Genomic DNA, 12,673 nt, shown 5'->3' on the forward strand with positions numbered 1-12,673 from the left:
ACCAAGATGTGGAGATGTCGGCATTGGACTGAGGTGAGCACAGTAAGAAGTCTTACAACACCAGGTTAAAGTCCAAGAGGTTTGTTTCAAACACTAGCTTCCTCAGGTGAATGGAGGTATGTTCCAGAAACATATATATAGACAAATTCAAAGATGCCAGACAATGCTTAGAATTCGAACATTTGCAGGTAATTAAGTCTTTACAGATCCAGAGATAGGGGTAACCCCAGGTTAAAGAGGTGTGAAATGTCTCAAGCCAGGACAGTTGGTCAGATTTCGCAAGCCCAGGCCAGATGGTGGGGGATGAATGTAGTGCGACATGAATCCCAGGTCCCGGTTGAGGCCGCACTCATGTGTGCAGAACTTGGCTATAAGTTTCTGCTCGGCGATTCTGCGTTGTCGCGCGTCCTGAAGGCCGCCTTGGAGAACGCTTACCCGGAGATCAGCGGCTGAATGCCCTTGACTGCTGAAGTGTTTCCCGACTGTAAGGGAACATTCCTGCCTGGTGATTGTCGCATGATGTCCGTTCATTCGTTGTCGCAGTGCTGCATGGTCTCGCCAATGTACCACGCTTCGGGACATCCTTTCCTGCAGCGTATGAGGTAGACAACGTTGGCCGAGTTGCACGAGTATGTACCGCATACCTGGCGGGTGGTGTTCTCACGTGTAATGGTGGTATCCATGACGATGATCTGGCACGTCTTGCAGTGATTGCCATGGCAGGGTTGTGTGGTGTCGTGGTCGCTGTTCTGAAGGCTGGGTAGTTTGCTGCAAACAATGGTTTGTTTGAGGTTGCGCGGGTGTTTGAAGGCAACTAGTGGGGGTGTGGGGGCGTAACAGACATCTACAGATGCTGAAAGATGCCCTCGTACAAACAGGATATGCCGCTCAACTCATTGATCGACAGTTCCAACACGCCACAGCAAAAAAACGCACCTCAGAAGACAAACACGGGACACAACTGACAGATTACCCTTCAACCAGTGCATCGTTGAGTACTTTCCCGGAGCGGAGTAACTACGACAACTTCTTTGCAGCCTTCAACACATCATCGATGAAGATGAACATCTTGCCAAGGTCATCCCCACACCCCCACTAGTTGCCTTCAAACACCCGCGCAACCTCAAACAAACCGTTGTTTGCAGCAAACTACCTAGCCTTCAGAACAGTGACCACGATACCACACAACCCTGCCATGGCAATCTCTGCAAGATGTGCCAGATCATCGACATGGATACCACCATTACACGTGAGAACACCACCACCAGGTACGCGGTACATACTCATGCGGCTCGGCCAACATTGTCCAAGCCGGCCTTCAGGACGCGCGACAACACAGAATTGCCGAGCAGAAACTTATAGCCAAGTTCCGCACACGAGTGCAGCCTCAACCGGGACCTGGGATTCATGTCGCACTACATTCATCCCCCACCATCTGGCCTGGGCTTGCAAAATCCGACCAACTATCCTGGCTTGAGACAATTCACACCTCTTTAACCTGGGGTTGCCCCTATATCTGGATCTGTAAAGACTTAATTACCTGCAAATGCTCGCATTCTAAGCATTGTCTGGCATCTTTGAATTTGTCTATATAAATATTTCTGGAACATACCTCCATTCACCTGAGGAAGGAGCAGTGCTCCGAAAGCTAGTCTTTGAAACAAACTTCTCGGACTTTAACCTGGTGTTGTCAGACTCCTTATTGTTCTCCAAAACGAAGACAGTTGAAAGCACTCCTTTGCTCCTCTTGTGTGAGGGTAGTCATGACTTCTGCATTGTCATGATCCATGATACATACTCTGAATTTCTTTGCCCAGTTGAAGAAATGCCATACATTCATGTTAAGTTATTGTTGAAGCAGGTTTTTGTTCGTAAGCATCATGCATTCAAAGATACAGTTTGGAAAGGGATCTAAAATTAATTTAATTTGAACTGCTGTGAGTTTCTGTTTAAAAGATATTTAAAAGGATTGTGTTTGAGTTTGAAATTAAGCTGCACAAATTTTGAATTGTGACAGCCAGTTTGTTCTTAAAACAAAGATAAGCCTGTATATTGGCAGCAATCCAATTTGAACTTTCCAAAATATTTGAGCTAAAACATTTATGGAGATTTGATTAACAAAATATTTCACAAAGTATTCCTTGCATCTATCATTAATGAGCAAATATTGGACATTGAAATTGGTTTTAAAAAAAGGATAGACAAAAGAGAAATTTGATCAAAATTAAAGAAAATAGAACAAGAGAGGTTCTGACTTCCAGACAGGAGGTGATCAACTTAGCAGCAGGATGAACGACAAACAAAGAGGCCATCAGACTCCATAATGGGCTAATAGCTGGTCAGAGAAGGGGACATGGATCTTGATTTAATTAACTGGGATGAAATGGAGTCTCTTGTTTATTCCCATTAATGAATTTGAATCGGAATGGGACAATAGAATGCAGGCCAGATGTAGGTGTATAGCTATGACTCACTGCTAGCAGAACCAGTATAAAATAAGGAACATCAGAACCGATCTTCAGCAATGACCTGGGAGTCCCCCACGCACAACCATCGCAAGAAGTCGGGATCCTGGGCTCTGAATGCAGAGAAGATATTTACATAGCGTGATCACAGCCTGGCCAGCCTTCTTCACTAAATGTGGGTAATACTTAGTGCTTAGCTAAGGGTCTGAGTCATATTTTGTGTGAGTGAGAGAATTGTGAATAAAGTTGGGTTTAACTGTGAACCTGTTTTGACCTTTGTTCGTATACAAGTACTGGCACCTGGATAAAACGTTTTGCTCCTAAAGTGGTCGAGGTGTCTGATAATTTACAGACAATACCCAATACATCACACAGTTGATTTTTAAAAAATCTCCACACAGCTTCTGTTTTTTAATGGAACCTATGATTGGATGTATTAACTCATTGGGTGCTTGGCCAGAGTCAGATGGATTGTTCGTGCTTTTTTAAAACAGAGAATGATAGTTTTCAGTTCCGAGTGAAGCCAGAAGTTTTGAGAATTAAAGCACAGAATAAAAGAATAAATCCACCTAGCCTGCTTTTGAAATTGGAATTGATAAATATCTAGACATGAGTTGCTATTTTAAGCAGTTAAAATTGAATTTACCTGATGCTGCAGTGAAAGAACAAACAAACAAACTTTATCAATGCCTGGAATCAAACAGAAAGTTTGATTTCTGTTTCAAAGATATTATGAGAATGTTTTATTCAACTGTAAAGATTTTCTAGAACCTTTGAAAGTATAGTATAGAGAAATACAGCACAGAACAGGCCCTTCGGCCCACGATGTTGCGCCGAACTTTTGTCCTAGGTTAATCATAGAATTTTGGATAATTTGTCATGGCCAATCCACCCAACCTGCACATCTTTGGACTGTGGGAGGAAACCGGAGTACCCGGAGGAAACCCACGCAGTCACGGGGAGGATGTGCAGACTCCACACAGACAGTGACCCAAGTCGCAATCGAACTTGGGACCCTGGAGCTGTGAAGCAATTGTGCTATCCACAATGCTACCGTGCTGCCCTTAAGAAGTTAACCTACACTCCCTTATTCTACCCTAATCCAAGTACCTATCCAATAGCCGCTTGAAGGTCCATAAATTTTCCGACTCAACTACTACCACAGGCAGTGCATTCCATGCCCCCACTACTCTCTGGGTAAAGAACCTACCTCTGACATCCCCTCTATATCTTCCACCATTTATCTTAAATTTATGTCCCCTTGTAATGGTGTGTTCCACCCGGGGAAAAAGTCTCTGACTGTCTACTCTATCTATTCCCCTGATCATCTTATAAACCTCTATCAAGTCGCCCCTCATCCTTCTCCGTTCCAAAGAGAAAAGGCCCAGCACCCTCAATCTTTCCTCGTATGACCTACTCTCCATTCCAGGCAACATCCTGGTAAATCTCCTCTGCACCTTTTCCAAAGCTTCCACATCCTTCCTAAAATGAGGTGACCAGAACTGCACACAGTACTCCAAATGTGGCCTGACCAAGGTTTTGTACAGCTGCATCATCACCTCACGGCTCTTAAATTCAATCCCTCTGCTAATGAACGCTAGCACACCATAGGCCTTCTTCACAGCTCTATCCACTTGAGTGGCAACTTTCAAAGAACAATGAACATAGACCCCAAGATCTCTCTGCTCCTCCACATTGCCAAGAACCCTACCATTAACCCTGTATTCCGCATTCAGATTTGTCCTTCCAAAATGGACAACCTCACACTTGTCAGGGTTAAACTCCATCTGCCACTTCTCAGCCCAGCTCTGCATTCTATCTATGTCTCTTTGAAGCCGACAACAGCCCTCCTCACTATCCACAACTCCACCAATCTTCGTATCATCTGCAAATTTACTGACCCACCCTTCAACTCCCTCATCCAAGTCGTTAATGAAAATCACAAACAGCAGAGGACCCAGAACTGATCCCTGCGGTACGCCACTGATAACTGGGCTCCAGGCTGAATATTTGCCATCCACCACAACTCTCTGTCTTCTATCGGTTAGCCAGTTTGTTATCCAACTGGCCAAATTTCCCACTATCCCATGCCTCCTTACTTTCTGCATAAGCCTACCATGGGGAACCTTATCAAATGCCTTACTAAAATCCATGTACACTACATCCACTGCTTTACCTTCATCCACATGCTTGGTCACCTCCTCAAAGAATTCAATAAGACTTGTAAGGCAAGACCTACCCCTCACAAATCCGTGCTGACTATCCCTAATCAAGCAATGCCTTTCCAGATGCTCAGAAATCCTATCCCTCAGTACCCTTTCCATTACTTTGCCTACCACCGAAGTAAGACTAACTGGCCTGTAATTCCCAGGGTTATCCCTATTCCCTTTTTTGAACAGGGGCACGACATTCGCCACTCTCCAATCCTCTGGTACCACCCCTGTTGACAGCGAGGACGAAAAGATCATTGCCAACGGCTCTGCAATTTCATTTCTTGCTTCCCATAGAATCCTTGGATATATCCCGTCAGGCCCGGGGGACTTGTCTATCCTCAAGTTTTTCAAAACGCGCAACACATCTTCCTTCCTGACAAGTATCTCCTCAAGCTTATCAGTCTGCTTCACGCTGTCCTCTCCAACAATATGGCCCCTCTCATTTGTAAATACTGAAGAAAAATACTTGTTCAAGACCTCTCCTATCTCTTCAGACTCAATACACAATCTCCCGCTACTGTCCTTAATCGGACCTACTCTCACTCTAGTCATTCTCATATTTCTCACGTAAGTGTAAAAGGCCTTGGGGTTTTCCTTGATCCTACCCGCCAAAGATTTTTCATGCCCTCTCTTAGCTCTCCTAATCCCTTTCTTCAGTTCCCTCCTGGCTATCTTGTATCCCTCCAGCGCCCTGTCTGAACCTTGTTTCTTCAGCCTTACATAAGTCTCCTTCTTCCTCTTAACAAGACATTCAACCTCTCTTGTCAACCATGGTTCCCTCACTCGACCATCTCTTCCCTGCCTGACAGGGACATACATATCAAAGACACGCAGTACCTGATCCTTGAACAAGTTCCACATTTCACTTGTGTCCTTCCCTGACAGCCTATGTTCCCAACTTCTGCACTTCAATTCTTGTCTGACAGCATTGTATTTACCCTTCCCCCAATTATAAACCTTGCCCTGTTGCTCGCACCTATCCCTCTCCATTACTAAAGTGAAAGTCACAGAATTGTGGTCACTACCTCCAAAATGCTCCCCCACTAACAAATCTATCACCTGCCCTGGTTCATTACCAAGTACTAAATCCAATATGGCCTCCCCTCTGGTCGGACAATCTACATACTGTGTTAGAAAAGCTTCCTGGACACACTGCACAAACACTACCCCATCCAAACTATTTGATCTAAAGAGTTTCCACTCAATGTTTGGGAAGTTGAAGTCGCCCATGACTACTACCCTGTGACTTCTGCACCTTTCCAGAATCTGTTTCCCAATCTGTTCCTCCACATCTCTGCTGCTATTGGGGGGCCTATAGAACACTCCCAACAAGGTGACTGCTCCTTTCCTATTTCTAACTTCAACCCATATTACCTCAGTAGGCAGATCCCCCTCGAACTGCCTTTCTGCAGCTGTTATACTATCTCTAATTAACAATGCCACCCCCCCACCTATTTTACCATCCTCCCTAATCTTGTTGAAACATCTATAACCAGGGACCTCCAACAACCATTTCTGGCCCTCTTCTATCCAAGTTTCCGTGATGGCCACCACATCGTAGTCCCAAGTACCGATCCATGCCTTAGGTTCACCCACCTTATTCCTGATGCTTCTTGCATTAAAGTATACACACTTCATCCCATCTCCTTGCCTGCAAGTACTCTCCTTTGTCATTGTTACCTTCCCCACTGCATCACTACGTGCTTTGGCGTCCTGACTATCGTCTACCTTAGTTGCTGGACTACAGATCCGGTTCCCATTCCCCTGCCAAATTAGTTTAAACCCTCCCGAAGAGTACTAGAAAACCTCCCCCCCAGGATATTGGTGCCCCTCTGGTTCAGATGCAACCCGTCCAGTTCAGAGGCTTCCACAAAATAGCTGTGAGCATTGCTTCATTCATCCTCTTCATGGATGAGTAAGTCTGAATACTGAAACCACAATGTTTAAAAACATCAACCACATCAAAGAGTGTTAAGTGCTGTCAGTTTCCAGTTCAGCACTTCAAAATCACTCAAGCTGAAGTGGTGTGATTGGAATGCACTTAACTCTCTAGGATGGTTTGTGGAAGATGTCAATCACAGGAGAAACAAACGAATGGCTTGCAGCTAATGGATCTGAGTGGTTTAAACACAGGTCACAGCTGTTCTCTTTCCAGGAATGGACACATGGTGCTTCTAGGTAAGTGTTCAACTGCATTTTTTCCCACTGACCCTTACCCTCCCTGTAAGCTAAACTGCTCTCTTCCAGACAGGGGCCTCTCATCTGGGGCCAGGGGGGACCTGTGGGAGTCTCTTTAATTGGGGGATCTCTGTCGCAGTTCTTTAGTTAGCGGGGCCCTATGGGGTTTCCTCCAGTTAGATGGTCCCTGTGGGGAGGTCTCCCTATTTAGGGGGTCTCCCTATATATGGCATCCCTGTGAGGGGTCTCCCTATTTAGAGGGGCCCGGTGAGGGGGTCTCTCTATTTAGGGGCTCCCTTTAGTTAGGGGGTCCATTTGGAGGGTTCATTTAGTTAGGTGTCCTGTGGATCTCTATAGTTGGGGATCTCTGGGGGTCCCTCTAGTTAAGCCATCTCTGTGGGGGGTACCTGGGGTGGGGTTCCCTAGTTCAGGGTCACTGGGTGGTCTCCTTTTCTAGACGAGGGGGTGCATTCTGGGGGAGGCCTTGGATGGGCATTGGTTGAAATTCCCTTCAGGAGATACTCCCTTGGCCCACCGCGAGGTACACCATGTCAAGTTTACATTTGGTGATAGCTGTTGTGATTGCTGACCACGTGATTCCCGGCTTGGAGGACCAGAAAATCCATAGAGTCCAGTGAATCTGGTGCCAGGCACACTAAGTGGATGCAAATGGGTCATTAGAATCCATTTGCATTCATTAGCATCCTCCCATTGATGCACGGGTGCGAACCTGGATTCCGCTGCCATCGGTGTGGGGTGGGCCGAAGCATTGCGATCCCGATTTTTATCAGAGGAAGATGCTCCTCCAGTGGTTTCTCTGGGGTAGTTCCCGCCATGCTTGAATCATGAATAATCTATTATAACCCAGCCCTGGGGCTCCTTTGGTTAGTTGGAAGAAGTCCACCACAACAAAGTCACTCTGAAGAACGCTAACGTGTAACATGTATAACCATCCCCGGCATTATTTAAAGACACTGGGGAGTGGTTTTCTGCGTGCTCCCGCACCGTCTTTCTTGGCGGTGGGAGGAGGCTCGTCATAGGCCAGCAATGGGATCAGACGATCCCACCGCTGTCAATGGGATTTCCCATTGAATCCACCCCCGGCACCAGGTAACCCACGGCAGGGGTTCACCATTGGTGAGAGCAGAAAATTCCGCTGGAAAGATGGGCCGAAAAATCCCCTCCTATGTTTGTAATAGAGAGGCAGAGACTGACTAGCTGAATGAACCATTGTTAATGCATGAGAACATTGGGTGTATAATAGGAATGGTAATACACAGTTACACATAATCAGTCATTACACATGTATTTTGTTTGTTCGGAAAAACAAGAAAGTTTGTGTCTTTTGTTCATTATGAAAAGAGGGATGTTTGGGTTTTGAAATGGAACAGTACTACATGTCCTAGCTGGCTTGCTGTAGTCATGTGACCTCTGCCATGAGACAATTGTCTTGTTATGCTCTTGGCGTAGCATAAGCTGCTTGATGTTCACTCTGACAAAGGAAGGTTCAGATGTGGTGATAACTTCAACACGTTCATTAAACTATTTACAATTCTCCTACTCGGATTCGCCTCAACTGTTAATCCTTCTATAGCTACTTAGACTGACGACCAGTCTGCTACAATCCACGTGGTGGGTGTGATGTTGAATCAACCCTGTGTCTGTACTCACTGAGTGTCTTCACTGGAAAGAGGAAGATCATGTGTGCTGTCCTTTATATATGGGTTGGTGTAATGCCCCCCTGTGGTAGTGTAACCTCTGTGTGTATCGTGAATGCCCATTGGTCGTGTCCTATCTTACTGACCTATTGGTTGAGTGTCTGTGTGTCATGTCTCTGGTGCTCCCTCTAGTGTCTAGCTAGTCTACGTGTACTTACATTAACCCCTTGTGGGTTATCTACAGTGATGCATATCACCACAACAATCTCTCTGTAAGTTGTAATTTTAGATCAGTTCAATAACAACTCTTACTGGGAAAGCACTAAGAAGCTCTGTGGTTTTTAAACATGAAACAATATGGACGTGAAATTTTGTGCAAACTGTCAGTACTACATAATACAGTTCTGCAGTGCTAAAATGTTCTTCCTGTAAACCTCTGGTTGCTCCTTCATATATCAAATGGTCTGAAGTTGGTCGAGAAATGCCTAATGTCCACTTTCAGTTGACTTTCTGGTATCCAGGCATCTGCCCAGTATTGTAGAATAATTTGAGACACAATACATACGCTACTCATGTGTCATTTCTTACCAGCAGTATGTTGATTTTGCAATGGCGTCAGTGCATTCACTGCATCCTGTATTTGTTCAGCACTGTTTTTAAAAGCTGTTAAAAAATTTCTTAGTGCTGTTTCAGAGGCTGTATCCTTAAGATTTGTATATGAAATTAGCACTTCTGCAAATAAAAAGATGCTCTTAATAATCATTGTGGTTATACGGAATAAACAAACAAAATACATTTATAATTGAAAGATTAGAAAACAATAAAGTTGAGCAATTATAGTTGTCTCAATATTCTGTGCTGTTGCTTCTGAAAAACAGCAATAAAACACTGTTGTGCATTGATCCGATAGATAATGCACAAAGGCAACTGAAGATAGAAACATCATAGAAAACGTAAATCCAGAACACCGTTACAAACTAAAATGGCAGAGCAATAATAATAATAATCTTTATTATTGTCACAAGTAAGCTTACATTAACAGTGCAATGAAATTACTGTGAAAATCTCCTAGTCGCCTCACTCTGGCGCAAGTTCAGGTACACAAAGGAAGAATTCAGAATGTCTAATTCACCTAACAAGCATGTCTTTGGGGACTTGTGGGAGGAAACCGGTGCACCCCACACAGACACGGGGAGAACGTGCAGACTCCACACAGACAGTGGCCCAAGCCGGGAATTGAACCTGGGACCCTGGTGCTGTGAAGCAACAGTGCTAACCACGCAGGGCATATTTGTACCCAGGAAATAGGGTGGCACAGAGGCACAGTGGTTAGCACTGCTGCCTCACAGCGCCAGAGACCCAGGTTTGATTCCAAACTCAGTTGACTGTCTGTGTGGAGTTTACACATTCTCTCTGTGTCCACGTGGGTTTCCTTCGGATGCTCTGGTTTCGTCCCACAGTCTAACGATGTGCAGGTTAGCTGGATTGGCCATTCTAAATTGCCCCTGAGTGACCAAAGGTTTTGGGGGGGGGGGGGGGGGGGGGTAACGGGGTTAGGACAGGGGATTGGGCCTGCGTCGGGTGAACTTTCGGAGATTGGTGCAGACTTGATGGACATGTCGTATGAGGAACGTTTGAGGACTCTGGGTCTGTACTCGTTGGAGTTTAGAAGGATGAGAGGGGATCTTATTGAAACTTCCAAGATACTGCGAGGCCTGGATAGAGTGGACGTGGAGAGAATGTTTCCACTTTTAGGAAAAACTAAAACCAGAGGGGACCATCTCAGACTAAAGGGACGATCCTTTAAAACAGAGATGAGGAGGAATTTCTTCAGCCAGAGGGTGGTGAATCTGTGGAACTCTTTGCCGCAGAGGCTATGGAGGCCAATTCACTGAGTGTCTTTAAGACAGAGATAGATAGGTTCTTGATTAATAAGGGGATAAAGGGGTTATGGGGAGAAGGAAGGAGAATGGGGATGAGAAAATATCAGCCATGATTGAACGGTGGAGCAGGCTCAATGGGCCGAGTGGCCTAATTCTGCTCCTATGTCTTATGGTCTTATGTCATAGGGGGCCTGTCATGATTCACGTCGGCGTGCCCTCACATCTTCATGAATGGACAAGTTAACTGGCGGGTTGGCGGGGGGGGGGGGGGGGGGGGGCAACGAGGAATAAAGGCCTGATAAAAAGACTTTAAGTTGGAATTCACATTACATCATTGGCAGGGGATGGGGAGCATGAAATTCCACCAGCATAAAAGCCGTTTTGGGGCTCCTGCTAGATTCTTCATCCCCTCCGCCATTCTTGCCTCCCGAAAACAGGGGTATAAAATCCCGATCAGTGACTTTAATGATCTCAACATCTCAAAGTGCTCTGCAGTTAATTAACTATTTGATGGAAAATGTGGCAACGAATTTGCACACAGCAAAGCCGCACAAAGAGCAATGGATATTTGAGCAGTGATGCTGATTATGAGGTAAATATAGGCCAGGATTCTTAAAGAATTTCCTTCAAATTATGTCATGTGATCCTTTATGGCTACCGAAGAGTGCAGAATAGACCTTAGTTTAATATCTCATCCAAAATACTGTCAGCTGGATTCCCCATTGGTGGGATCCTCCATTTCGCATGCAGCGCACTAATGCCCGCAGATTTCCCAAAGGCGTGGGGGTGCCCACAATGGGAAATCCTATTGGCCGGCTGCCGGACGAAGGTCCCGCTGCTGGCGGGGCCACACCGCACCAGGCAAAGGATGTGGCAGGATGGTGAATCCCACCCCGTACCTTTAACTGTGTAACGCTCATTTCATACTGCATTGAAGTGTCAGCCTATGTTATATACACAAGTCTCAGGTCTGCTTTGTCTGAGAAAAGTAATAGGGGCAAAGCACTGTAATCGCTTTGGAAACATATGTATACCAAGGTGGGATCTTGGATTGTTTTTCTGAATGGATAAGCTAAAAATGGCCAACTGGTCTTCTCATTTGTGCCCGAGTTGTAACTGTTAATATGTGCTGTCACAAACATTGCATACTATTTTTTAAAAAATAATTTTTATTGAAAAATTTTGAATTTATACAACAACGAACCATAATAAAATACCAAAAATAACAATAATATTAGCAATCCAAAACATTCGCTCCACCTCCATGAACAACACAGCATATTAATAGCAACGCAAATTAACACAATATTAAGTTACATAATAGAAACTACAATAAGTTACTTCCCCCCTCCCCCCCCTCCCCGGGTTGCTGCTGTCATTGACCAAGATACCTATCTTTGAGCCAGGAAGTCCATAAAAGGCTGCCATCGTTTATAGAACCCTTGTATTGATCCTCTCAGGGCAAATTTGACCCTTTCCAATTTTATAAATCCCGCCATGTCACTGATCCAGGTCTCCACACTTGGGGGCCTCGCATCCTTCCACTGCAGCAAGATCCTTCGTCGGGCTACTAGGGACGCAAAGGCCAGAACACCGGCCTCTTTTGCCTCCTGCACTCCCGGCTCTGCCTCAACTCCAAAAATCGCGAGTCCCCACCCTGGTTTGACCCTAGATCCAACCACCCTCGACACCGTCCCCGCCACCCCCTTCCAGAATTCTTCCAGTGCTGGGCATGCCCAGAACATATGGGCGTGGTTCGCTGGACTCCCCGAACATCTGGTGCACCTGTCCTCACCCCCAAAGAACCTACTCATCCTAGTCCCGGACATGTGGGCCCAGTGCAGCACTTTAAATTGGATGAGACTAAGCCTCGCACATGAGGAGGAAGAGTTGACTTTCTCCAAGGCATCCGCCCAAGTCCCATCCTCTATCTGCTCCCCGAGTTCCTCCTCCCATTTAGCCTTCAGCTCCTCCACTGACGACTCCTCCACCTCCTGCATTACCTTATAGATGTCAGACACCTTCCCCTCTCTGACGCACACCCCCGAAAGCACTCTGTCCATCGTCCCCCGCGAGGGCAGCAAAGGGAATCCCTCTACCTGTTGCCTAGCAAACGCCTTTACCTGCAAGGATGAACCGATGATTGCCACCCAGTGGAGCCTCCATTGAGCCCCGTTTCCCCCCTATGCCGTCTCCACTGTCCCCAGATTCTTAGGGTCGCCGCCACCACTGGGCTCGTGGTAAACCTCTTAGGGGAGAGCGGCAACGGCGCCGTT

At 45.9% G+C, this 12,673-nt stretch overlaps 1 protein-coding gene across 5 annotated transcripts in view; it reads right to left on the reverse strand.

Annotated features, from left to right (window-relative positions):
- The window catches only part of LOC119970492, a 309,781-nt gene that overhangs the window by 14,464 nt on the left and 282,644 nt on the right, over positions 1 to 12,673 (reverse strand). For all 5 annotated transcript variants that reach the window (XM_038805212.1, XM_038805211.1, XM_038805213.1 and 2 more), the window contains one exon: positions 9,103 to 9,246. In XM_038805212.1, coding sequence (XP_038661140.1) covers positions 9,103 to 9,246 — 144 coding nt within the window. The remainder of the gene's footprint in view (positions 1 to 9,102; positions 9,247 to 12,673) is intronic.

The sequence above is a fragment of the Scyliorhinus canicula genome, chromosome 8 (assembly GCF_902713615.1).
Source record: "Scyliorhinus canicula chromosome 8, sScyCan1.1, whole genome shotgun sequence".
NCBI lineage: Eukaryota > Metazoa > Chordata > Chondrichthyes > Carcharhiniformes > Scyliorhinidae > Scyliorhinus > Scyliorhinus canicula.